Here is a 27755-nt window from a genome sequence, read left to right as displayed (position 1 = left end):
GAAACATTAGCTAAATACATTTTCATTATTACTCTGGAAGGTAGGTGGAAAGTGAGGCTCAAAGATATTGACTATTTCCCTGCTTACAAAAATATATGCACTTTATAAAAATGTCAAACAAAAATCCATAAAAAATAGGAAGCGAAAGTCCCTCAGAGTCTCACCTCTTAGAGGAAACAACTACAGGAGGTTAGTGTTCAATCTTCCTGAATTTTAAAAATGTACACACAAGCACATACGCATACCTTTTTTTTGCCCAGCAAGAAACTGGGACTATATTATACATATTGTTCTGAAACTTGCCTTTTTTCTCAGAACAGTGTGCCTTGGTTATCTTGCTGTGTTAATAAATCTTATTAATGAAAGCAGACTTTTGGGGGAGTTAGAGCTCTCTGATAACACAACACCTGGTTGTGTGACTTCACACAAGTCACTTTGCCTCTTAGGACTACAGTTTCCCCCATTTGTAAAACGAGGGCAGGCAGATCACAGAGGATTCCGCGAGGTAATGCCAACGAGCAGGGCACCTCAGCCCCTCGCCCGCCTCGTGACTATCTGGGATAATCTCCAAGGTCCAGCCCTACTTGACTTGGACGGCAGCCACCACTTTTAATAACTCAGATGACAAAGCCGCTGCCAGCGGTGCCAGAAAACCCCGGCGGGCACTGCTTCTTTCATTCGCTCTTGGAGCTGGGTGATGGTGTCGCGGGGCGGGGCCTGGGCGGGGCCACAGACGCGCGGCGAGCGGTGCGTGCGGGCTGGTAGGCCGGCCGCGGCGTGACGTGATCAGCGACCGCGCCCGGCCCCGCCCCGTGCGGCCTAGGCCCCGCCCCTCCATCCCTGGTCCGCCGCGGCCCCTCACGGCGCTGGCGCAGAGATGGCGGAGGCAGTGGAGCGCACAGACGAGCTGGTCCGCGAGTACCTGCTCTTCCGCGGCTTCACGCACACGCTGCGGCAGCTGGACGCCGAGATCAAGGCGGACAAGGAGAAGGGGTTCCGGGTGAGGGACCGGCGGGCGCGGCGCGGGCAGAGGCGGCCCGGAGGGGGCACGAAGCTGGCTCTCCCCCAGCACTGCCCTCCGGGGCGGGAGCGGCGCTGTCACCGCGCCAGGGGGACCGTCGACATCAGTGCGTCCGGCATTCGCTTGACAGATGCGGAACTGAGGCCCTGAGAGAGGACGTGACTTGCCTGAAGTTACCCAGCGAGTTAGGAGCATCGCCGAGGCTGGAGCCCAGGTGCCCTGACTCCTGGTCCGGGGCTCCCTTCTCCACCCCAGCCTCTCAGCAGGTGCTGGCCAGTCATTGGTCAGGATGGCGATGAGGTTTTAGGAGCTAACGTGGGGTAGATGGTTGGGGTTTTGGCAGCAGAAGTATTCTGAAGTTGGCTTCCAGTGGCATTGGGAACAAAGGGGTCTGCAGCCCAACATGTTAGCTGGGTTCAAGTATCTGTTTGTTTGAAACGGCTTTATCAGTGACTCATTGGCAGTTTTGCTTCACGATTGAGGAAGACCTTGTGCATTTGAAAACATACTTCCCCTGCTCAGACATGATTTTCTGTTGAGAAGTTCTTGGAATTTATGTGTGTGATTTGTGTGTATATTTGCTGGCTTCAGTTGGTGTTGGCAGGTGAGGCAGTGAGCTAGCAGCAAGAACACTGGAGGGGAGTTAGGAGGCCTGGGTTCTTGTCTTGCCGAAGTTAGTGGCTACTTGGTGGTGGCAAAAGCAAATCATTTCAGCTGTCCAAGCCTCAGTGTTCCTGATCTATAAAATGGGTGTGTTGGAATGATATCAATATTCAAAAGCCTTTCCATCTTGTGTACTCTGGTATGATTGCTCCTCACAAGGAGGTGACTCCTTTGGCTGACACTGAGCAGCTGCCAGGACTTTGGTAGTGCTTTGACGACTTGAAGGAGACAGTACATCTCACCATGAGCCTTGGAATCCTGGAATGGAGGAGTTAGGAGGAGGGGCATGGAGATTGTCTCACTCTGTCTTTTTTGCTTTTTGAAATCTTAGGTAACTGAGACCAGAGAGTTGAAGTGACATTGCCAAGGTGGCTGAGTAAGTCAGAGGCAGATCCAGGCCCTCGACCCAGATCTCCTTCTTCCTGGGCCAGGAAGCTTTTACACCTGCAATTTCCATGCTTGGTAGAGGGTCAAAATACATATCTACATCAGGAAAAATACCTAAAAGCTATTACGTTACTGGGTTTTGAAAGTTTTATAGATTGCTAACTTAAAGAAAAAAAAAATTTTTTTTTTTTTTAGGTGTTGGGGGTAGGAGTTAATTAATTAATTAATTTATTTTTGGCTGTGCCGGGTCTTCGTTTCTGTGCGAGGGCTTTCTCTAGTTGTGGCAAGCGGGGGCCACTCTTCATCGCCGTGCGTGGGCCTCTCACTGTCGTGGCCTCTCTTGTTGCGGAGCACAGGTCCAGGCGCGCAGGCTCAGTAGTTGTGGCTCACGGGCCCAGTTGCTCCGCGGCATGTGGGATCCTCCCAGACCAGGGCTCAAACCCGTTTCCCCTGCATTAGCAGGCAGATTCTCAACCACTGCGCCACCAGGGAAGCCCAAGGAAAAAAAGTTTTTAACATCCAGAAGCCACAGCAAGAGGAAAAAGCTGTCTTAACTCTGTGGAACGAGGAGAGAATTCCCTTCCGTCCTTCAGTGCCTTCTCCATCTCATCTTTTTCTCACCAGGTGGACAAGATTGTGGACCAGCTGCAGCAGTTAATGCAGGTGTATGACTTGGCTGCTCTTCGGGATTATTGGAACTACCTGGAACGTCGGCTCTTCAGCCGCTTGGAGGATATGTACAGACCCACCATCAACAAGCTGAAAACCAGCCTGTTCCGCTTTTATCTCGTCTACACAATCCAGGTGCTTTTGGTTTAGGGATTTCTTGGTGGAGAGAGTTCTTTGATCCAGAGATAGATTTTCTTTTAACGCCTAGGGACAGCTCTCTCTGTTACTCCTGGGAGAGGGTGAAACAGTCACAGTGCAAATTATTTTTGACTGTTTTCCTACTTCTTTTCTCCTTCTCGTCTGTAGATGATTGGACTTGTCTTCCTCATTCCTATTTCCCCTCTTGTTTTAAGCACGTAAGCCTGGGGGGTGTTTTGAAGAATATAAGTAGCTGGGTTAAAGTTTGAGTAATAAAGATTATGGCTGACCTGGGGGAGTAAATCACTTAGATTATTTGAAAATCAACTAGGAATTAATTTTTAGAATGGTATTTATCACCAGGACTTTATTTTATTTTACTTATTAATTTTTGAAGATTTTGTTTCTTTGTTTATTTGTTTGTTTGTTTTCTTTTGCGGTACGCGGGCCTCTCACTGTTGTGGCCTCTCCTGTTGCGGAGCACAGGCTCCGGATGCGCAGGCTCAGCGGCCATGGCTCACGGGCCCAGCCGCTCCGCGGCATGTGGGCTCTTACCGGACCGGGGCACCCACGTTCCCTGCATCGGCAGGCGGACTCTCAACCACTGCGCCACCAGGGAAGCCCTGAAGATTTTTTGATGTGGACCATTTTTGAAGTCTTTATTGAGTTTGTTACAATATTGCTTCTATTTTATGTTTTGGTTTTTTGGCCCCAAAGCATGTGGGATCTTTGCTCCCCGACCAGGGATGGAACCCACACCCCCTGCATTGGAAGGCGAAGTCTTAACCACTGGACGGCCAGGGAGGTCCCTCAGGAGTTTAGTTTAAACCAGCTTCTTTGAAGTTACAAGGAACTTGAGAAAAGTGTGATGGTTCTCTTGATTTTATACAGTTTATAGATCATGTTTGGCCACTTACCCAGCAGGCCGATGTTCAGAGGCTGTCTGCTGTGCGGTGGTGAAGAATCTTACCTCTGGACTCCTGTCTCTCCCCTTTCCTTGCTCCCTCCTCTGTGTCTTGGCAGACAAACAGAAGTGACAAGGCTCAGGAGTTCTTTGCAAAGCAGGCCGCGGAGCTCCAGAACCAGGCTGAGTGGAAGGACTGGTTTGTCCTTCCCTTCCTGCCGTCCCCGGACACCAACCCCATCTTTGCCACCTACTTTTCTCGCCAGTGGGCCGACACCTTCATCGTGTCCCTGCACAACTTCCTGAGCGTCCTGTTTCAGTGCATGCATATCCTCTCCGCTGCCCGGGGCTGGGGGCCCAGGCTGAGGCAGCCCGACAACGTGATCAGTGGCCTCTGCTCTTAATGCAATCGTTTCTTCTACACAATGCCCAAGGATCACTGTCATGTGTCACGTGAGGGGGCTGGACAGATGGTGGTTATTTTGATCAGTAGGCCGGAGATCGTAGGCCGGGAATTGTCATCATTATTACAGTTGTTCAGCAGCTCTGCTGCTGAATAGTGGACATGTGTGGGTGGGGACTGTCCTAGCAGTGGGGGGATAGGAGCCCTCAAATAGGGCCTCTCTCAGCAAACGCAGGGGTCAGTGCAGAGCTGCTTTGCAGCGAAACCGGCCAACCTCGAGAGCACCCTTTGTGCATGCCCTGTGCCCCCCCAGGATTCACTTGCCTTTGTTGGGATTCGGTAGCAGGTGAGAACACTTCTAGGGCCGGAACTTCCTCCCTGTGTTAGTGCCTGGGTCACTGTCTTTATAATGACCTTAGGGTCCCTTGACTTGTCAGAGGACAGAGCAGCTTTAAGAACATAGGTGTGGATATTTAAGAGAGGATGTAACTAATTTACAGCCTGACGTATTTACCATTTTGTCGTGGAAAGCCCAGGACATCCTCCTCGTTACTCTTGCTCTCTAGCAGGAATTCCACGGGAGGAGAAGGGAGTCTGGTTGGAATGGGGCTGTCTGGTGGGTCACTGATAAACTGGACGTGCGGAGGCCTATCCACCATCTCCTTTTGGCTCTGGGAGGAACGTCTTCTGGTGGAGGTAGGAAGGGAGTGTTTCCTTTTGTGCTCTGGTGAGTGTGAGTTACGCCCTTGCCAGGTTGGCCTTTTCTCTCCCCCTGCTGCTGCTCTTCATCCCCAGGGCTTTCAGACAAAGCTAACAGGGGGCCCAGCCCAGAGGTGGTTACGGCTTGACCCCGCGGGCCCTCTAGGGAAGTGTGCCTCCCCGGTACTGAGGCCCTGCCTGCTTTGTGCTCCTCTGGACTGAAGCTGTTTGAGGTGGTCAGGAAAAACAGACACCATGACCTAGAATGTGGGTGCTCATAGGGTGGCAATCTGCAGAAAGCTTGCTTCTCAAGTCTGAACCTCTGCCAGAGAGGCTCAACCTGCGGAGGGGAAAGGCGAGTGGCCAGCTGCTGGGCTGGCTTTTTGCTCAATGTCACTAAAGCTTAGGCTGGCTGTGAAGCCCGCAGGATACTAGCCCTTTACTGCTGGCATTTGGGAGAAAGCGTCAGGTTTGGACTTATGTCCTCTCTGTGGGCTAGCCAGGCAGGTTGTCATGTGTCCGTGAGTCTCTCTGAAGGAAGTCAGGCCAGGCCCCGTGTCAAGGGAGAGACTATTCATAAAGCTGTGAAGAGCCCACAGCACAGAGTTTTTACTCTGTGTCATGTTCAAAGGTGTTGGTGTGGTGTCAAGAGTTTGGGAAGGGCTTTTAATCGTTTTGCAGGCAGGCTTATTTATTTTTGTTGTATTGAATTGTTTTATTGCAGAGTTTGTGATAGAATATATTTTTTGATTTGAATTTTATTTTTATTTTTTGATTTGAATTTTATTTTAGAATATATATTTTAATTGGCTATTTTTCCCAGCTTTGTTGGAGTATAATTGACAATTAAGAATTGTATATATTTAGGTATAAAACTTGATGGTTCGGGGTATGTACACATTGTGACATAATCACCACAGTCAAGTTGATTAAGAGGCAGGTTTATTCTTTAACTTGGTGCACCGGTTCCCGTGATCCTGAACTTCGATGCAGAGTGCCAGCGGACCAACCAGGTTCAGGAAGAAAATGAAGTTCTGCGCCAGAAGGTTTGTTGCAAACAATGCTTGCTCCTTGGGAAGTACTTCTGCTTTTCATGTGTAAAATTAGGTAGTAGCCATAGAGGGCTGATTTCAGTAGAGGAAAGCACTGATCTCAGATGAAAGTGAGTCACCAGAAAGGCAGTGTTGGGGATTTGGGGGCCATGTGACAAGTCTTTGAAAACCAGAGGTGAGGTTCATGTTGTAAGTCACGTAGCGCGAACAACACAGTAACAGGAGTGAACTTTTAAGAGGAAAAAGACTCTATGCATTGATGTCACCTTACATCTAACCTGCTTCCCACCCCTAGTCCTTTTCCACCTGTCCCCACGTCTGTATTGTTTACGGCCCAGAAATGATTTAATTGTTCTCAGCTAAGCTAAACTAGGTTTCTCTAGTTTGGTAAAATGATAGCTCCAGGGGACCCACATTTGCCTTTACATTTTGCCTGAGGAGCCTTTCTCTAACCTTGAGATTGACACATCTTCAGAAAAGGGAGGATTTTTTAGAAAAAGGAAGGTTATAAGCTGTTAGGGTTTGGGGGTTTAAGATTCTTGGGTTTGGGGGTGTGTGTATAATTTTCTTCAGGCAGAAGGTCAAAAATGCTGACCTTCATTTCAAATTTCTTTTTTCCATTTGAGTTCCAAAGTCTGATTTTGTAGATTCCAAAGAGCAAAGCATGATTGGGTGGAACTATTTTTCTCACTGAATTCAGGAAGAAGCGAGTCAAATGATAAAAAGAAAAAAAAAAAGTGGGTTTTGTGTATCTAACGGTTTTTAGTTTTCTCGCCTCCCTGTGGTCAAGTACCAGCAGCCTCACCCATTTTTCCAGTCTGCAGAGAGTGAGAGAGGCACTCCGAGGTTGAGGGCGGGTGGCCTTTGAGCCAGTGTGCTTGGGTTTCGGATGTGACGTGAGTCTAATCTTCCTCAGGGGAGGGAAGGCTGGGTGAGATCCCCATCTTACTCGTCCCACCTCTACGCAGCTGTTTGCACTGCAAGCCGAAATCCACCGACTGAAGAAAGAGGAGCAACAGCCAGAAGAGGAAGCGGCCTTAGTCCAGCACAAATTGCCTTCTTATGTCTCCAACATGGACCGCCTGGGGGACTCGGAACTGTGAGTGTGTGCTGCGCCCACTCCGCGCCTCGGTCCCCTGTGCTCTCCCCTCCTCCCGGTGATGACGTGGAATTGCCAGGAGCCTCCCGGGTGCTCACTGTTCTTGTCTGAGCTTTCTGAGTAAGGTCCCCTGGTCCTCTAGTTGTCCCCTACCTCCCAGCCTCTAGGCCTGTTCTTCCAGGGGCCTGCACGTCCAGATATGTGCAGCCTGGGTTAATAATCACACCCGCTTTCATGAAGCCCTGGGAAGTTTCTGTGCCCTGAAAGGAGCGCCTCTTGGATGACACGATTGCCAACCACAGGTTGGATGCATTTCTCCGTAGAAGCATGCTCTTGTCCCAGGGTTGGGAAAGGTAGGCAGGTTGGAAGAGTGATATTTGAGCAACCTTAAAAAAAACAGCTAGTTACAGCCGAAAACCCAGGCGATGAGAATAATAGCAGTTGAAGAGACGTAGGCGCCACAGGTCACAGAATTAGCGATTGGTGAGTCAGGATGCAAACCCAGGCAGTCAGATTCCAAACCTGCATGTGGCCAAGTACTGCAGCAGATGAAACTGCTCTAGTTTCTGAGCTAGCGCCCTCCGATGGAAATAAAGTGCAAGCCAAAAATCAAACTTAAAAATTTTTAGTAGCTATGTTAAAAAAAAGGAAAAACAAGCTAATTTTAATGATATATTTTACTGAGCCCAACTTTCCCAAAATATCGTTTGAACATGTAATGAATATAAACAAAGTATTCATGAGATATTTAACATTCTTTTTCATGCTCAGTCTTGAATCCCAGTGTGGATTTTACGCCTCCAGCACATCTCCATTTGGACTAAAGACATTTCAGGTGCTCAGTGCCCCATGTGACCAGTGGCTATTAGACAACGCTGCTCTGAGCTTTACCACGGCCCTCAAAGAAGAGCCGCAGCCTTCACCATTGTGCCAGTTAGGCTGCTGGCTCCCTTCGTACGAGAATAGCACCAAGCATCACGCCGCCTTAAGGCCCAGGCATGCGAACCTGGCCAAGGCCCTGGTCACTGGCAGCGTCCATAGCCTGGGAGGTCTGTGCTCCGGGTTCTCCCAGGTCCCCCCTCCAGCACTGCGACCTTGTGCTGTCTGCTTGTCCAGAGCCATGGTGTGCAGCCAGAGGAACGCTTCCCTCTCCCAGTCGCCTCGCGTGGGCTTCCTGTCCTCGCTGCTGCCTCAGAGTAAGAAGAGCCCCTCAAGGTTGTTGCCTGCCCAGGCCCCCCCTCAGGCTCAGAGCTCGGCCAAGAAGGAGTCCTTTGGCGGCCAGGTTAGTGCAAGTCCTGCCTTTCTAACTCTCGCCAGGAGGCCTCCGACATCCCACTGGTCAGGTGGAGGCTTGTCCACCCTCCCTTAGGACCTGCAGGTGGAGGGTGGATGGTGACAAGAGGAAGTATGCTCTGAAGGGCCCCTTCCCGTTTCTCATAAATGTCCCCTAACTCATGAGCGCTTATGACTGCGATTTGTTTCCTCAAGTGTGAATTCAAGCAATTCTGGACTTTTAGATTTTTGGTGATATAAAGTAGCTTGTTGATAAAGACTAAATTAAAGTTACTTCTAAATCCAGTGTAGTATTTCTTTTACAAGTTGTTATTTCCTGATTCTGCAAAGGAGTTTTGCTATTTTTCACTTTTTAGAAGCTTGCAAGAGAATTTCTTTTATGCCAGCATATGTCCAAAATTGAGGAGTTTTCCAAGCAGAGATGGTCAGAATTCATTGCTTTCAGAAGTGCTGGCCAGAGTGAAACTTTAACAGACCCATAGTTATGCCTTATTGCTCGGGTAGGGACTGTTTCCCTTTTAATGTATTTTTATTAGTCGCAGATACAGTAAGTTGTCATCATTTCTGCCTTCCTCTCCTGCCACCCTTGGCTTGAGTACAGGTGCAAGTAATGCAGCAGCGTGGGGCTGCTTGGGGAGAAAGGGGTCCTCCCCAAGGCTGCCATTGGGATGTCGGGGCTTTTAGTACAGCACTTGGGTTTAGTACTGTTGTTGAAGTGCAGACATTGCGCAGGACACCAGGGAAGAAAGCATGGGCTTTGCAGTCAGGCAACTGTACCTTGTTTATCATCCTTGCTCAGATTGCTTAAACTCATCCCACTTCACTTGGGATGATGATAACAGCATTCACTCCCTAGGGGCAGGGTTATTTGAGCTGATATGAGAGCCCTTGGTATATGCAGTGCCTGGCAGGTTATAAGCGCGCAATACATTTTAGTTGTAGTTTTTGTAGCTGGGAAGGTATTGGCCTCCTGGGTACCTAAGTCAGTTCTGAGACCTAAAGTGGCAGCAATGCAAAATGACTGCAGCCTTAGCATCCAGGGGGTTTGGGGCATCAAAAATCAGTCATGGTTATTCTAGGACTGTTTTTTTGAAGTTCAAACCTTAAAAATTAGAACTGCAGTTCTGTAGAATGTGGTTGAGTAAGTTTTACGGTTTGCTTTGCAAATCTCTTTCACTGTGCAAGATTTTGTAAGTGTAGTAGATGATGTATGGAATGCTACGTCCCTTAAAATGTGCATGAAATGATGAAATTCAATTTCATTAACTTAAAAGAAAATACGGAGACGGGGTCTTTGGGCTTAAGCCCGTGGCCTTATGTTTACGTGTTCAGGCGCTAAGGTGTCCTATGGTGAGGGTGAAATGGGATTGGAAATTTTTTGTATGGTTCTTGTTCAGGAGACAAAGGTAAGAATGTGTAATTTGCAGAAAACATGCCTTCCTTTACCTCTGAAATATATTCAAACAAAGCTTGGGTCACCGCGGGGCATGTTAACAGAGCAGAGGCAGCCTTCTTTCCACTTCCTGAATGGAGTCGATAAATGTCTGCAATCTGAAAAATCCAGTGGTTGGGTCACTTGTTTTTTTTACTGATATATTAGACTCAGCAGTGACGTTTCAGTTCTAAAGATAACTAGTATATTTGAGGTTCAAGAAAAAGCACAGAATTTTAGAGTTGGAGAAAGCTTAAAGGTCACTTGGCCCACCCTCCTACTGAGAGAGGGCACGTCCTGTGACTGATTGCCTCCTGTGCTGGGGAGGTCACTGCTTGTACATGAGGGATGTTGGCCTGTTTGAAAGTTGTTAGTTGAAACCTCTATGATTTTTACTCACTGATCTTAGCTTTGCCTTCGAGCTATGAGAATGAGGCTTCTGGTTAGGACAACCCTTCCTGTCTTTTCCAGGCTAAGTACTATGTTCATTCCTTCCTTTCTGCCCAACTGTTTACCCATGTGGCATGATTTCTAGACCCCTCACCATTCTGGTTCTCTTCTTCTAGGGGGGACATTCTAATTTTTAAATTCCTCTATACAATCGATGGCCAAATTTGAGTTTACAATTCAAGATGCTGTCTTACCAATACCAAATGCAGTTAGCTGCGTGATCACTTCCTGTGATTTTAATGCTATACTGCTTTTAACGCAATAGAAAATGACATTGGTTTTTTAATCAGCCACGTGGCTTCGTTAGTGCATATTTAGCTTGTAGTCTTTTCCTCACTACTACCATGCCAGAGAGCTTTCTTTCTTTTTTACTCCTAATAAGCAAGCAAAACAACATGAGTTGTGTTATTAAATCAGCAATACAGGGACTTCTCTGGTGGCGCAGTGGTTGAGAATCCGCCTGCCAATGCAGGGGACACGGGTTCGAGCCCTGGTCCGGGAAGATCCCACATGCCACGGAGCAGCTACACCCGTACACCACAACTACTGAGCCTGCGCTCTAGAGCCCGCGAGCCACAGCTACTGAGCCTGCGTGCCGCAACTACTGAAGCCTGCACTCCGCAACGAGAGAAGCCACTGCAATGAGAAGGACATGCACCGCAACAAAGAGTAGCCCCTGCCTGCCGCAACTAGAGAAAGCCCGCGCACAGCAAAGAAGACCCAACACAGCCAAAAATAAATAAATAAAAAATAAATTTATTAAAAAAAATTAGCAATACATAAAATGATAGGCTTTCCTATTTTAAATATTATTTATACATAGCATTGTAAGTTTCAGTCACAGCATTTTACCCACTTGTGATCAGTCACTGTAACTGTTGTTGTTATCACTGAAAAGTTCATAAAATTATAGATGCAGAGTCTCTGGCGATACACTCTCTGTGCTTTCACTATGAACCCCGAGGCAAAATTTTAGAAACACATGGAAGTAGCTGTAAAACCACAATTCCTAAGCTCTTCTGGGATCTCTGTGACAGAAGCCCCTGTGGGCATCTCCTCAGCAGGCTCTCCCACTGCAGTTTTACCCCATCCTCCCTTCCAGTTATAATTCCACTCCTTCCATAACTACTCAGTCCGTTGTGAGGGGGAATTATGGTTATTACAGAGATAACCTCTAATTGGCTGTAATGCAAAGAAAACAAAGCGACCACAGACTTCTGTATTTGTAACTCTTATTAGTATCAAACTACCTCATAGCTCCCGTGACATCAGCCGTAAGAATGCTGCCCTTGGGGGCATCTTAGCAGGATGGGGAAAAGGGAGCCCTCTTCCCCGTCTTTCATTCTGTAATTTCTGTGTTACTAGGGCCTGTCTTCTGGGTGTCTTTATTTTGCTTCAGGTGAGCCTAAATTACTGGAACTTGTTCTCTGTTCCATTTGGATGACTGCCTGGTAAGCTCTATTCAGGCCACCGAAAATGAATTTAGATCCTTCCCTAGAGTGAGAAGCAAGAAGGTCAAATGATAAAACATAGGTTAAGATACCTCTCCTGAACTGTAGGAGACAGGTAGATTATGGTAGAATATGACAATACAGTTTGGACTGTCGGAATGTTATCTGAATCCAGTAGTTAAGATTTTTATGAGGTTTGCTCGTAAAACAAAATAAAACTTTCAATTACCGGTTGTATCACAGTGAACATTTACTTAAGTTATATGCATTTGTAGCTTAACATATTTAGGTGTTTGGTGGATGGCTGCATTCATCAGCTTTTAGCATGCTATTGTTTTTGTTGATGTTTACCCTTCTTTCGTAAATAACTTAGATATAGTTTAAGGAGAAGCTCTCTCTAAGCAGGATCTGATAGGTCACACTTAGGTCTATAGCTCTTTTGGTATAAACTACCCTATCATCATAAGGACAGTTCTTCTTAATTTATTGCAGTGCCTTATGTTAATTGCCTGTGTGAATTTTCATTTCGGAGTACTGTCCAGCCCCCAACCTAATGATAAACTGGACAGCTTCCTTGCCATCTTGACTTGACAGGGAAGCATTGCTTTTGTTCTTCTTAATGTTGTAATGTATTTGCTGGGGAAGGGTTACAAGTGGCTTTTGTGTCAGCTAGAGGAATTTGAAGTCTATCCTAAGCCTCTCTATTCCATCAGTTTGGGCCAATTGAATTGAGCACCCTTAAAACCACGTGTTGGAAAAGGAAAAAAACACCACTTATCAGGTGTAGCAGGTGAGGAAGGAAAGACAGGTGTGCCACCAAGTACCTGTCCCTGCTCTGCAGCCTTCCCAGCCTTTGGTTCCAAGGTGAGATACCCCTGTGGTCTGTGTACTTTCTTTGGGAATGCATGCAATATTAAACGGGTTCTTTTCCTTCTCAAATATCCAGTTTAAAGATCTCTTGGTCAGGCTGATAAATCTGTGAAACCTGAATCATAGTTGTGCCAGGCTGTTCGAGACTTCCTTGCTTGCCAGGAGCCCACTATTTTGGAAAACAGCCGTCAACCCTGGAAACTGATCTTCCTCCTCCTCTCTGTACTATTTTTATAGCTAGCTGTGGAGTTCCCATAGCCGCCTTTGAAGTCCAGAAAACATGGCCTCTGCTGTCAGTTCTTCTTTTGTCTTGTCTATCAAAATGTTAGAGCTTTTGGAGACGTGTTTTGGAATTCTTCATTTCTAATTTTATTTGAGTTCTCTTTTTTTCTTGGTAAATCGAGCTAAAGTTTTGTCTATTTTATTTAACTTTCAGAAAACCAGCCCTTAGTTTCACTGATCATTTCTGTTGACTTTTTAGTCTATTTCATTGTTTTCCACTCTGATCATTGTTATTTCCTTCCTTCTACTAACTTTGGGCTTCATGTATTCTTCTTTTCCTAGTTCCTTGAGGTGTAAAGTTAGGTTGTTTACTTGAGGTCTTTCTTCTTCTTCTTTTTTTTTTTTTTTTTTTCGGTACGCGGGCCTCTCACTGTTGTGGCCTCTCCCGTTGCAGAGCACAGGCTCCGGATGCGCAGGCTCAGCGGCCATGGCTCATGGGCCTAGCCGCTCCGCGGCATGTGGGATCTTCCTGGACCGGGGCACGAACCCGTGTCCCCTGCATCAGCAGGCGGACCCTCAACCACTGCGCCACCAGGGAAGCCTGACAAATGTTATATCCTTTTGTTGGAGTGACCCCATTATCATTATATAATGGCCTTCTTTGTCTCTTGTTACAGTCTTTGGCTTAAAGTCTATTTTGTCTGATACAAGTATAGCCTCCCCTGTGGAATTCTTTAGTCTGAGCAGTTTGCCCTCTGGATCAGTAGATACAGGGAGGAATTAATAGATTTGTGTAATGAAGGTTGGCATCCTTGGATCTCCTCCAAGGGAGTGAACCACCCCCGACCCCACTACCCACCCCGGGACTGTGTGAGGGACCATGGTTACCTCAGGACCACCTCTTACTTTTGGGAAGGTAACAGGAGTCATCTTCCACTTTCCAAAACTGTGGGGCCTATTCAGTGTTCCATGGACCATGGGATACTTTTCAAGAATGGCTGGAAGCACCGAGAGAAGGGCCTTATCTTGGTTCTTATTTTGCTCCAGGATTATGACATTTCTTCTTATCTTTTCTATTCAGTGTCACTTTCTTCCATGTGCTCCCATCATGGTTTTTCTTTCTTCAGGTTTCTCAGAGTTCGGGGCTGCTGTCAGATCTGGGTGTAAATTCCGGTTCTGTCAAGTTCTCCCTGTGTAAAACGAGGAACTTAACCTCTCTAAATCTGCTCCCCATGTTAAAATAATGCCTCATCTTTAGGGGAATATTTGTAAGGTTCTTAGCATGGCAGCTTACATATGGTAAATGCTCAATGAGTAATGATGTTATTATTGTTGTTGGTTTTCTTCTTAGGTTATTTTTTAAAAATCTTAACTAAGAACTTTACTTTTCCCAAAATAAGTCAGAATTCAGAGAATCAAATACTCTTTCTAGAGAAAACATCTGTTACAAGCACAAGTAGATACCAATGGAGGTCACCTCAGTCAGAAAACCAAAAATAACCAATCCTGTGTAGGTCAGCCACAGTTAGGCTCCAGGTAAACTAGTAGCCTTTAAAATTTCCTTTCTTAACTGTTCACATGACTCCAGGGTCCCAAGGAACGTATGTTAATCATTTTAAGTTGTTTAGTGTTAACATAAAAAATAACCAGTAGAAGAACTAGAAGCCCACAAATAGACTTTGGTTGAGTTTATTCTCTTTACTTAGGACTTGTGTACAAATGATTTGTGAGGAGGTTGGTCTCAAACCAGAGTGGCTGTTTGCATCCTATCCCTTTGCTGAGAGTGTAAAAAAAAAAAAAAAAAGCGTGTGTTGGGGGTGGTAGGAGTGTGACCATCACAATTTGTGGGAATAAGGGTGGAAAAAAAGAAACCAGCCAGATAATTTGGGAAGGTGATGAGGTGGCAGTTCCTTTTTAAAAAGCTCTAGACTAGGAATCTTCAGTCTCTATACGAGTGGGAATTACTGAGTTCGTTTGCTGTAACCTTGGTTGACTTTATCTCTCTTGCTATGAAAAGGAGCCAGAAGATGCCAATTTCTCTCTTGTCCAATTTATCTTGCTCAAAAGACCTTGAGTTTCCAACAATTTCTGTTAAGACTTTCTGGTTGCCTAGTAATCATTTCCAAATACCTCAATATTTGTTAACATTGGCTGGTTTAGTCATGCACTTGGCCCAAAACAAGAGGATACTGTGTTCCTTTTTCCCTCCAGAGGGGTGATTTTATTTTGCATAATTTTTTTGCTGTATTGCCCAAACATATAATTGCTTGTAAATCTTTCTAACACCCAGTGTAGAGCCTGATCTGCCTCATAATTGTCACTTAGTAAGTGCTAAGCTAAATAAAGTTAACTGTTCCAGTTAGATCAAGGAGATACATATGTATTACCTCCAGGTGATAGGTGTGGCGGGTGGAGAAGTGCTGGGGACCTGTCCTCTCAGGATGGGGGAGTGGGGAACAGAAAGGAGGAGGTCCAGCCTGCTTATGTTTTGCCCTTGACTTTGCTCATGGGCTGACATAGTAACATTTTAACTACCTCTCAGCATGGCCAGGGAGGAACCTTACCCAGGAGTAAGGGGAGAGTCCACTCCTTGCTCCCTGCTCCCCTCCTGGCCCAGGTGTCACGGCCTGGGCCCAGGTAGGAAGAGACTTTTCACAGCCTGGTGTCTCGTCCTCCAGAGCACCAAGGGTAGGGAGCCAGCATGTGCACCCAAGGACGGGAAGAGCCTCTTCAGCGGGCTGGCCACTGGGGAGTCCAGCTGGTCACAGCACCGCCAGCGGCGCCTGCAGGACCATGGCAAGGAACGGAAGGAGCTCTTCTCCATGACTTTGCAGGTATGGCTCGGCCTTGGTGTCTCATGACCGCCTGCAGGGACACCACGCGGCTATGTGGTGGAGGGCCATGGAAAATGGGAGGGGCCGTGTAGGGCCTGCTCTTACCTCTCTTGATTTCTTCTGCTGTGTAGAGTGTGGTTTTGCCTAACTGGGTTTAATTGCTTGCACTTTGGTTGTTTTGTTCCAAAACCACCTGGGTCTCTCCAGTGATCCCTCTTCCCGATGGAGTGTTTCCCTAAACAGGGGCCATAAAATGCTGGCCTCTGAAAATGTTCCCAGAAGGTGAGCTCTGTGAATAATTGGTTTGGGACCCCTTGCATGCTCTGTCCTTCCCTTAGGTTAACTGTGCGTGTTAGCATGTCACGGGCGCTCAGAGTCGGTGGGAGAGAGACCTGTTTCGCTTGGTTTAACCCAGCATCTCCCAGACTTGCTCAATCACAGGATCACTTTCTCCTGCACTCCCTGCTGGAGCCGCTGCCCCAAGAGCCACGTGTCCACACAGCGTCGTGCTGTGGCCCAGGGCCCTTGCCGCGCAAGCTCAGGGACTCCTCTCACTAGTGAATATGGGTTGGGGTCTGCTCTTCCTGGTGGTATAAGCTGCTTCTGTTTCGGTCAAATACTCTGGATTGAAGGCAAAGGGATTTACTGCCTAAGTCACCTTGTTGACCATTTATCTCCTAATTGAGGCTACTTGCCTGTTTTAAAGGCATTTTTTGGCGTTAGCAGCCCTGTGCTGGTTCTGGTTCGATAGCGTAGACCCTTATGGCTCGGATCTCAAATCCTTCTGTGCTGTAGGATTAGAGGCGCACCTGAGCTCAGCCACTTCTGTAAGGTACTGTTTCTCTGTTTATTCTATTCTATTCCATTCCATTCCATTCCATTCCATACCATACTGTTTCTCTGTTTATTCTATTCTATTCCTATTCCTATTCTATTCCTATTCTATTCTATGCTATTTCTATTCTATTCCATTCCATTCTGTTCCATTCTATTTTTGCTGTAGAACTGCTCTTTCTGGGACCCCAAGGAGTGCTTAGGTCACGCGGGTGGTAGAGAGTGCCCTGGCTGGCGCCCCCTGGCCTGGGTTATGTCTGGGTGAGCAGATAGTAATCGTGATGGCCAACACTTGCTGTCCCAGGGAGGCAGAGATGGGCGGCTGCCGCCCTCCCGGGTGGCAGGGTGTGTGGGGTGCCATTTGGTGCCCCGCCTGGCTCTGGCTCTGCTGCTGTGCTCGGGTCTATCTCTGTGCCTGGCCTGTCGCCCCAGTCTCTCAGTACCTCTCTCCCAGGAGGAGGTGCTGGTTGACATGGCAGCGCACTGGCGAGGGGCCACGCTTGCCTGTGACTGACCCGGCTTCACATCAGCATCCTACCCCAGGCCAGCTCTTGATCTTAGACAAGTTATTTAACTTCTGCTTTCAGTCTTACTTTCCAGAGCTGTAAAGTGGGGTTAATAATAGGATCAGTTGGGGGGAGCATTAAATGAGACAATCAGTCATACTCACGTAGTGCCTGGAATGCAGTAGGCACTCACTCACTCACTGAGTCTTGTTATCATTGGCCTGGTCTGTCAAGGTGGTGCGTGTCCCGAGTCTCGTCAGCTGTAGCCGGGAGCCTGTGGCCCACACTCCCTCCACGGGGCCTGTGAGAGGAGCCGGGCCTCTAGGAAGGGGCCGCCAGCAGAGCAGCCTCTTGTAGTTCAGAGCTCTTTCCTCTAGACCCCGAGACCACCAGGATCCTCCCCCGAGGGCTGTGGCCTGAGTCCCAGACATCTCGCAGTGTGTCCCCAGACACACTGCACCGGCTGGGCCCGGTGCAGACCCCTCACAGCTGACTTGTGCCCCCTTTGCTTGGTGCAGTGTGCAGAGAAGAAGCCCGAAGCTGGTGGCCCGGAGGCAGAGCCCTGCCCTGAGCTCCACGTGGAGGTGCTGGAGACCCTGGCGCGGGCTCCTGCCGCAGGCCCTGAGGGTGGGGGGGTCCGGCCCGAGCAGCCGTTCATCGTGCTGGGGCAGGAGGAGTACGGAGAGCACCACTCCTCCATCATGCACTGCAGGTGGGTGTCGGGCCGGCCGGCCGGGGCCAGGGCGCTCTGGGGGAAAGGCTGGTGGCGTGGGGTTTGGGCTCCCCAGGAAGCCTCGGTTTTCAGGCTGTGCGTGTGAAGGTGTGGCAAGCGGGATGACGAGAGGTAACAGAGATGCGGAGGGTGGGATGGCCCCGAGGGACCGTGGTCACCCCTGAACTGTCAGAGGAGGGCTGGACAGCTGCCGCTGGGGTCCTGCTGAGAGCTGCCGTTGGCCGGGTCAGCCTCTCCACTCCTGATCCTGGGGTGTAACGCCCAGAGGGTAGGTGATCCCTTGCTCTGATGGACGTGATGGGCTCCGGAGCCGTGATGCAGGAGGCTCTCAGTCTCTAGAGACCACGAGTGCCGAGGGCGGGGCTGTGTGCATCTTGCCCACAGGGCTTAGCACATGATATTGAATAAATGCTTTGTAAGTAGTTCTCAGACAGACGAATGAACGAATATTTCTAGAAGTAGTTCACGCCCGTCCTTGGAGTGTGGGCATTTGAGTCTCAGCAGGAGAGTCAGAAAAGCAATCCTCTGGGTGCGCTGAAGAGGACAGCGGACTAAGGCAAGGATGCTCACAGCGTCCCCCTTTCTCTCCTCTTAGAGTGGACTGCTCGGGGAGGAGGGTCGCCAGCTTAGACGTAGACGGGGTCATCAAAGTGTGGTCCTTCAACCCTATCATGCAGACCAAGGCGTCCTCCATTTCCAAGTCGCCGCTGCTCTCTTTAGAGTGGGCCACCAAGCGGGACAGGCTGGTGAGTGGCCTTGCTTGTTGCTGGACCTGTGGTCTAAGTGAAGAACTCTCCAGGGCTCTCCCCAGTGGCTCCAGCACCACTGGTTGGGGCCTCCAAGACAAGCCACTCCCTTCTCTCTCTCACTGGGAAGGCAGGGACCACACATCCAGGACTGTCCCAGCAGGCTCCTATCTGGAGGTTACTGGATTAACAGGAATTGGAATTAAGCTGCAGTGGGACCCTGTTCAATGGCAGAGGCCGCCTTCCTGCGTGCGGTGGTCTGGCTTGCTTTTCATCTTCCCGCAGAGAGACCGGCTCCCTGCCTGTTCTCCCCCACCAGCTCCTGCCATCCCTGCACATTTCTGACAGCGCACCACGAGCGTTCTCAGCTGCGCCCCCTCCTGCTGAGACCCCCTCCCCGGCCAGGCTGGAGGGGGTGTGTCCTATCCTGGGGTTCCCACAGTGGTGTTAGCATATTTGACATAGCATTTGTAGTTAAGGAGATAAAGTTGATTTATAGTGGGGGTTTTTTTTTTCACCGTATTCCATTTTGGAGGGGATCATACCCAGCAGCCCAAGGAGCAGACCTTGTTTTTTAATAATTTTTGACAACTGCAGGAATTATCCTTACGGCACTAGGATCGCGGGGCTTGCCCTGTACCAGTGTCAGTTTGCTAGGTGAATGCTGAGGCCGTATTCTAGGGAATATTCCTGGGGGACACCCTCAGATCTGCTTCTGGTGCTTTCTTCTGGCGGTCCTCGTTATTGTCTTTGAAGTTTTCACCAAATAAATCACAAGGATAGCCTCCTCTGTTTTTTTCTGGAGGCCTTTGTAGGCCCAGAGCCAGAGCTGTCCCCAGAACACACAGATGGGGCTGTCACCCAGCCCAGTGACCAGCTGGGGCTGCTGCCCAGGGAGGTGGTGATGGATCCGGAGCCAGAGGGCAGGACTGGGACAGCTGGGATTTAAACTGGAAGACGGGGTGAGCAGAGGGTCTCATTTCCAGCTCTACCTGAGGTAGCAATAGAGCTTCTATTCCACACATTCCTTTTGTGGTTTTGCTTCTGTTCAAGGTCACCTGTGACATCTTTAAGTTTTAAATGAGGTCCTTTGTAGCCGGGTTTTCCCCCTGAGCTAGCTGGAGAAGTGGAGGCAGGCCTCACCCCACAGCCTGGCCCACTGCACAGGGCTGGGCCTGGCCCCCCAGTGGGCCTCCCTGAGCGGGCCTGACCCAGAGCTGTCATTTGCTTCTCCCTCCCCCTCTCCTTCCAGCTCCTGCTGGGCAGCGGTGTGGGGACGGTGCGCCTCTATGACACGGAAGCCAAGAAGAACCTCTGTGAAATCAGCATCAACGATGATATGCCCAGGTGCGCTGGAGGCCGCTCCCTCAACTGCTGTGCTCCGCGGGCCTACCTTGGCCTTGGGCGAGCCTCCGAGCCCCGCTCCCCCTCCCTCTGTGGACGGGCGGAGCACTGACCCAGCCCCGCGTGTGTTGCAGGATCCTGTCTCTTGCGTGTAGCCCCAGCGGGGCCTCTTTCGTCTGTTCAGCTGCAGCTCCGAGCCTTGCTGCCCAGGTGGACTTGTCTGCACCAGACATCGGCAGCAAGGGCACTAACCAGGTTCCTGGCAAGCTGCTGCTGTGGGACACGAAAACCATGAAGCAGCAGGTGCGGGCCTGCCCCGTGGTCTCCCTGGGGCTGGTCACACTCCCGGGCAGGCACACAGCCTGTGCTGCCCTCTGTTTCTGAGGTCTCTTCCCTCTTTGCTTTGGGCTCGTCAAGATTTTGATTTGTGAGGAGGTTTCAACATTTAAGTGTTGAAAAGTAGTAATACTCCAGTGGGGCAGATTGCCAGCAACTGAAGTCGTTCAGCATCATGCCACGAATTTAGGATTCACACACAGCCTCTTATCGGGGCCTTTTGGCTTATTAAAATTTTTTTAATTTAATTTTTTTTAATATTAAAAATTTTTTTCTTTTATTGGAGCAGTTTTAGGCTCACAGTAGAATTGAGAGGAAGTTTCAGGGATCCCCCATATACCCCCTGCCCACACACGCACAGCCTCTCTTGCTGTCAGCATCCCCCACCAGAGGGGCACATTTGTTATAGCTGATGCACCTACACTGACCATCATAATCACCCAAAGCCCATGGTTATATCAGGGTTCAGTCTTAGTGGTGTACGTTCTAAGGGTTGGGACAGATGTGTAATGCCACATAGCCACCATTACAGTGTCACAGAGGGTATTTCCACTGCCCTGAAATTGCCCTGTGCTTCATGTAGTCTTCTCCCCTGCCCCCAGCCCCTGGCAACCGTGGATCTTTACACTGTCTCCATAGTTTTGCTTTTTCCAGAATATCATATGGCTGGAATCAGACAGCCTTTTCAGATTGGCCTCTTTCACTTAGTATTCCGCATTCAAGTGGTTTATTTTTCAGGAGACAACTAGAGTCCCCTTCTGACTGCCTCTTAACTTAAAATTGCATAAAAATTGCAGCAGCAGCTAGAAGCAGTGAGGACACATGCGTATTCTTAAGAAATGACAGTCTTGAGAAAGCTTGCTCACAGGGCCTGAGGCTCACCTTCCCCAGGAGCGGAGGATGCCTTCCCACCCAGAACAGCAGCAGATGCTTATGGCTGTGACCCTGAATCCTGAGGGCTTCAGTGCTGTTTACACTCACCTGTTTAAAAGGCAGTGGTGTTTCTTGGGAGAATCAGTTTCGGTCAGGCCCTTACGTGCAGCAGCGTGTTTCCTGCTGGTACCGGACACTTGAAGTGTCCCTGTCTTGTTGGTGGCTGGGTCCCAAGTGTTCTCTTTGTGCCTTTCTGCGCCTTCCTGTTCCCAGTTGGAAGCCTCGCAGGTCTCTCCAGCCAGTCAGGGCCACCCTGCCACGTCAGTTCTCGCTCTCTAGCTCCCTCGTCCTGGCAGATGCGTCCCACTGAGAAGCCAGGTGCCTTTCTGGAGCCAGCCTTCTCCCTCACCCTGAAGTCAGTCCAGGAGCAGACATTGTCAGTTCCACCTCCAAAACCTGTTTCCAGTCTGAACACTTCTCTCCGTTTCCGGGGACATGCTCGCTAGCACCCCTCAGCTGGACAGCTGCTGGACAGCGACCCCCATGGCGCCCGCCTGCCACACTGCGCCTGGGGGATGGGCAGACACGGAGGCACGTCCTGACCATTCCCGCTCCTCCGGGTTTCCCATCCACACCCCCTGGAGCCCTGCCTGGTCTGGCCCTCCCTGCATGCTGTCCCCTCTCGAGAGCATTCCTACCCCACTCCATCCGGCTGACATCTGTCCTCCAGCGTCTCGTAGGTGCTCCCGTTTATATCCACCCAGTCTGGTTAGGTCCTTTTTAATCTTGTTAGTTTGTGCTAAGAACTTGTCGTGATTTGTAATTTTATGTTCACTTGTTATTTTTCAACTTTTCGTTAAATATTGAATACATAGAAGAGAATATTGAAATCATAGGTGTACGGAATAATGAGAAGAACCGTAAAATGAGCACCTTCCTACCATCACGGTTTAAAAGTGGGACATTACCGACACTTCTTATGCCCTGGTGTGCCCTTCCTCAGTCTTGGTCTCCTTCCCCCTTTCAAACAGAACCTGTCCTGAAATTTGGTTTATTACCATCTTACATTTTAAAGTTTAGTTTGTCCCTTTTCTAGCTCCAGTTCTCGCTGGATCCGGAGCCCATCGCCATCAACTGCACAGCCTTCAATCACAATGGCAACCTGTTGGTCACGGGGGCAGCTGATGGTGTCATCCGGCTGTTCGGTAGGCAAGCGTGCTCACGGCCATCCTGGTCCCCTCCTCAAATGCCCCAGGGAAGAGAGTTGGATTTTTGCCAGCTGGACTAGAGGCTATTGCAAAACCCCAGTTCAAGATGCTTGTAATAGAACTTAACTTTGGTCAGAGTCTGCTGTTTTCAGGACCCCCTAATTACCGTGTCCGTGGACACGGGGGGCTGGGGTGGGGGGGTGGAGCTTAGCAGTCCTCCAGTCCTGAGCTGTTGGATCTGAGTCCTCATGGCCCAGTGAGATCCAAGAGGATACGAGAGAGTAATGCTGTCCTCTTGGTGTGACCACTTCATTGTCCCTGTGAGAGTGGTAGAACGGTGTGCGTCAGAGTCATTGGCGTGCTGTTTAAAGCTCCTCTCACCAGGCCTGTTTCAGGAGACCAGAGTCAGAGGGTCTGGGGAGGCCCTGGAGACTATCTTTAACTGATTTCCAGGGCTTCCTGGTGGGAAGTTACAGCGCCCTCCCAGGAAGGACTTAATGTGTCCTCCTAGACTTACGGGCTCCCCAGATGAGCTCAGGCTCCACCCAGGGATTCCTGAACCTGACTTTTGACCCAGTGAAAGAAGCTTCCATTTAAGATTGGTTAGCAGAAGACTAGGTGCAGTGGAGGAGAGAACTGGTAAAATGAAGCTCCCGGTGCCCACTCTTCACCAGGGGTCAGCTCTGTGACTCCTGTCGGGGCAGAGGGAGGGTGAGAGGTACCTCCTGCTGTGGGCAGATGTCTCCCCAGGGCCTGGGCGGGAATCCTAGTGGCGTCTCGTTGCCTCAGATATGCAGCAGCACGAGTGTGCTATGAGCTGGAAGGCCCACTGCGGGGAGGTCTGCTCTGTGGAGTTCAGCTACGATGAGAACACCGTGTACAGCATCGGCGAGGACGGGAAGGTAGGTGGGAAGGGATTTGGGTCAGGAAGCTCCCTTCCTCTGGCTTCGGCATCGGAGATTCTAGAGAGCACCAGAATAGCATGACGGGCTGGGTTCCAATCCCGACCGTACTTTTTACGAGCTCTGTGACCTTGGGCCTCTGCCTCCGTTTTGTCATCTGTAAAACAGAGGTGAAAATAGTAACCAGTCTCCCAGGGTCTTTGTGGGGTTTCAATGAGTTCAGTGGGAGTTGACTGCTCTTATGAAAGGGGAAGACCTACATCCTTCCTCCTGGTTGTAGCAAAAAGGACTCATCTCCCTGACCCACCTGACTCAGTGGGCTCCCAGGGGTGCCAGGACGTACTTCAGTGAGCTTGGTCATTGGGTGGTCACAGCATGGATATGTAGAGCTTGCTGGGACTGGGGGCTGCAGACAGTTTCGCCCAAACAGAGTCAAGAAATGTAAAAAGGAAGCTGGGGAAAAAAGTAAAAATAAGTGCCCCCTTTAGATTCTCCCTGGAAAGATTCATTAAGATCCTTGGAAAGGGAGCTGGGGCAGGCAGAGCTGGGAGAAAGACTAGCTTTTCATGGTTCCCTCCTGTACCTTTTGGCTTGTATACTATCCACCTGTATTATCCAATGAAGATAGTAATTACAAAATGAATTCTTCATTTGAAAACTATGAGAAGGGGTTTTTAAATCAAAGCTCTACTTCCTATTTATTTGAGTAGGATGCTCAGTTAAGCGGTGGTCACACCCAGGTAGCCTGTCCCTTGGGTGGGCTAAAGGGCTGTTTGCACTACAAAATGTGAAGCTCAGCTTATACCTCATTGCTCGTGTTGCATTGATAGCACTGCTGAGAAACTGGAAGTGTATTTGGAACTTGTCCTATTTTTAAGAAAAATCTAGTTGGGTTCTAACCCTGACAGTAATATTAATAATGAAAACAACAACAACAGTAATAATAACAATCACTGGAGCATTGCCCTTGCTTGAGAGATGGGAATCCAGGCGAAGGCTGTTGCCTGCCTTTTCCCTTTCCTGGAGTCAGGCCAGAGAGAAAGTTCAGGCTTTGACATGAAGTGGCTGACTCTTTCTAGATTTTCTTCCCTTAAGAAAATGCTTAAATTGTGTTGGGAAGAGTCGGGACTGGGTGGTCATCTCACTACCTTTCCCGGGGCCTGTGGACCCACCTCCTCTTTCCTGGGGCCTGTCCTCTCTCCTCCCCCCGGACCTGGGCTCTGTTGCCGGCCCACTGAGAGTGCCGTGCTTGTGCTTTGCGGTTGCAGTTCATCCAGTGGAACATCCACAAGAGCGGCCTGAAGGTGTCCGAGTACGGCCTCCCCACTGACGCCACCGGCCCCTTCGTGCTGTCGGGTTACAGCGGCTACAAGCAGGTCCAGGTCCCCCGGGGCCGACTCTTTGCTTTTGACTCGGAAGGGAATTACATGCTGACATGCTCTGCCACAGGGGGCGTCATCTACAAGGTACCTGGCGGGTGGTGGCAGGGAGGTTCCTCCTCGGAGGTCTGGGCCCGGTTGAGTTCGAGCCTCTGTCCCTGTCTCTGTCCCAATCTCTGTCCCTCACCGATGGCCGTGGAGAAGCCTTTGACCCGGGATGGACAGCGCCTGGGCCTCCCGGCTGCAGGCTGGCTCGAGGGAGCAGGCGGGAGTGGGCACGAGTGTGGCATGTCCGTCCTCTCTGCTCGCCCGTCACTGTCCTTGGACGAGACTCTCCCTTTTCTGCCTCCCTCCTTGGGAATAATACCAACTATAGGAAACCTCAAGAGCTAGGGAGAAGGACTGCAGGTTGGTTTGGGGGGACATACCCCAAACAGGAGGGTGCCTAGGTGGTCTGTTCCAGGTACTCTAATCTGGTGTAGGTTTATTGTTTATGGGAGGTCCTGTGGGTCAAGGACGTTACAATCCGTGGCTGGGACAGAAATCCCGGGGGTGTGATTTGTCACACGGGATGTTAGCTGTCCACTCAGTTTATCTGCTTATTTTAATTCTCATGTCACAGCCTCTCTGGTTCATGTACTTTTTTTTGGATGTATGATTGAACGAAATTATAAATCTCTCCTATTTTACTAGCGCTACCAAATAGACCAGGGATGAGGATTTGTGTCGTGGCCTAAGCACATGGTCTGGTTCCGCGTCGCCACGTGGATTCAGTTCTAAGCCTCAGTGTTAGCTCTCTGCCTGGCGGTGTTTTGTCTGCAGGTAGAGTCATGGAGTGGGATGCTCTTTCTCTGGGGCTCCCTGAGCTCGCCTCGCGTGGCTCACAGCCGGCGGGCAGCTGGTGCTCTGGACAGCAGCTGCCTGCGGGCGTGTCCTTGGCCCTGGGCAGTGCACACAGGAGACGGAGAGTGTGGCCCCGCTCTCCTGGGGCTCCCGCTCAAGTTAGAACGAGACGCGAGCACCAACAGTGACGACAGTACAGAGCTGAGGGCCCCCAGGGGAGGAAGCCGGGTGGGGGCCGAGTCCTCAGGGAGGACTGGGCAGGGGGGCTGTCTGTGGATTTGAGGCCTTTGGAGGAGGAGGAGTTGGGAGGATGTGGAGGAAGGCAGGCTTTGGGGCTCCACAGGGCAGAGGGGAGCAAGGGCACACGGTGAGGCGAGGGGGAAGGGGGCTGCTGAAGTTGGAAGTAAGGAGGCTTCTGGACTGTTGACCTTCAGTGTGGCACCGGGAAGCCTGGGTTTACTGTCACCCAGGCTCCTCTTTTCCGCAGAGGGTGATGATTTGGGTGGCTCTTGCCCTCTCCTTAAAAATTAGTTCCACACTTTATTTTTACTTATTTATTTAAATATATACATTTAAAAATCTTTTAAAAGTTTTATTGAGGTACAGTTGGCAAAAAGTGTATATATTTAAGGTGTACAGTGTGATGGTTTCATATAAAGCTCCATAATTTCTTGTAATTGCTATCAGGAGATACTGTAAAAAGTTTTCTGTTTACAAGCCTAATTTTATTTTATTATTTAGATTTAGTTGAGTTTCAGGTGGCCTCTCCTTTGCTCTCTGTATGATTGTGTGTTGTGTATGTATGTGTGTATATTATTTTATTTTATTTTATTTTATTTTATTTTATTTTTTTTTGCATTACGTGGGCTTCTCACTGCTGTGGCCTCTCCCGTTGCGGAGCACAGGCTCTGGACGCGCAGGCCCAGCAGCCATGGCTCACGGGCCTAGCTGCTCCGCGGCATGTGGGATCTTCCCAGACCGGGGCATGAACCCGTGTCCCCTGCATCGGCAGGCGGACTCTCAACCACTGCGCCACCAGGGAAGCCCTATTATTTTATTTTTGATCGTGCAGGCTTTATCATTTGTTCTGATCAGTTCATATGGTTTGCAGTCAGACTTTCTCTATAACCAATTAACGGGTTGAAAGATGTTCCTCTGTCATTTAAAAAATGTCAAAAATGGGGTCTAATTATTTAAGGAATAGAATGACCTTCAGGTCCCATTTTTACAATCTATAAGCAATTCATGATTGTTAAAGATGTTTTCTCCGTGAAGGCTGAATACTTCCTGTCTCTTGCTCATGGATGTTACATGTAGCTGGATTGATAGCCTGCTCCTGGTTTCCCTTCCTTATTACCTTCTGACCCCTCACACCTGTGCACATGAGTCCCGGACGGCAGGTGCTGGTAGCACAGAGGAGAGCTGTGTTTGTGCCCTGACCCAGGGCCTCCGGTGCCAGCACTGCTCTCTGGGTGTGTGCTGGCCGCACGGCAGGGAATCACCAAGACCCTGCCCTCCTGCCGCTGGTGTTCCCTGGGGGAAGCAAATGTAAAAGAGAGAGGCAGATACATGATATGAGGCTGGGAGCGGTAGATGGTGCTGGAAGAGAACACCGGGCACGAGCAGGAGACATGGCTCATAGCAGGTTAAAGGTGGCAGGGAAAATTGTGTCTTTCAGAGCGTATTAGGGACTTATTTTCCACTTCAGCTGAAGGAGTAACTGTAGTCGGGAAAGTGAAGATATTTCGTGGTCCAAACAACGAACCCGAGACTTTCTGGAAAGGGGGACCTGTGTGCCCGGGCATGTTCTCAGCTTGGGGTGGCAGCCCCCAGGCTCGAGGCAGCTTGGCCACCGAAAGTGCATAAAGTGGATGTGTTTGTGAGCAGTGCCTGATGATGCAACCTCGTCTCTCCTGTCCCCTTGCAGCTGGGCGGGGAGGAGAAGGTTCTGGAGAGCTGTTTGAGCCTGGGTGGCCACCGCGCCCCTGTGGTCACCGTGGACTGGAGCACAGCCGTGGACTGCGGGACCTGCCTCACTGCCTCCATGGACGGCAAGATCAAGCTGACCACCCTCCTGGCCCATAAAGTCTGATGGGGCCAGCCCCAGGGGCCACCCACGGAAGCAGTATTATCCTGGGAGACAGGCAGAGACGGCTCAGGAAGACGGGGCGCTCCCCTTCCGGCTCCCTGCCAGGGTGGGGAGTCTTCAGGGAGAGACTGCCCAGGGGGCTCGGGCACTGTCCAGCCGCCTGACGAGAACGGGAGCCATGTAGAACTGTGGCACGTGTTCCCCAGACATCGGCATGCTGGCCTCTGCCAGGAGCAGGCTCCAGATGGTGGGAGGAAAGCTCAGGAAGCAGGAGAAACATTGTGATGGCTTCTCTGTTGGCCTAGAAGAGATTGGAAGTATTTTGTATATATTCAATCAGTTTTCTTTTTTAAAAAAAGAATGTTCTTGTGGTCA

The 27755-nt window shown here is 49.7% G+C and overlaps 1 protein-coding gene across 2 annotated transcripts; it reads left to right on the top strand.

Moving 5' to 3' along the window:
* Positions 1-877: 877 nt before the first annotated feature.
* WDR91 (WD repeat domain 91) lies at positions 878-27755 on the top strand (the record flags this gene model as incomplete). Of its 2 annotated transcripts, none has more annotated exons than XM_079710883.1 (15): positions 878-1000; positions 2696-2875; positions 3902-4101; positions 5840-5930; positions 6905-7035; positions 8152-8317; positions 15432-15587; positions 17446-17639; positions 18256-18406; positions 19659-19753; positions 19885-20053; positions 22056-22164; positions 22957-23069; positions 24338-24535; positions 27219-27755. In XM_079710883.1, 15 exons carry the CDS (start codon positions 878-880, stop codon positions 27381-27383), a joined length of 2241 nt encoding a protein of 746 aa, XP_079567009.1. In that variant the 3' UTR covers positions 27384-27755. The 2 variants fall into 2 exon arrangements, with proteins under 2 accessions (XP_079567009.1, XP_079567008.1); XM_079710882.1 differs by having other exon boundaries at positions 3902-4109; positions 5848-5930.

This window comes from Hyperoodon ampullatus, assembly GCF_949752795.1.
Source record: "Hyperoodon ampullatus genome assembly, chromosome: 9".
Taxonomy (NCBI): domain Eukaryota; kingdom Metazoa; phylum Chordata; class Mammalia; order Artiodactyla; family Ziphiidae; genus Hyperoodon; species Hyperoodon ampullatus.
The sequence above is the reverse complement of the archived record's forward strand: the minus strand, read 5'-3'. Positions and strand labels throughout refer to the sequence as shown.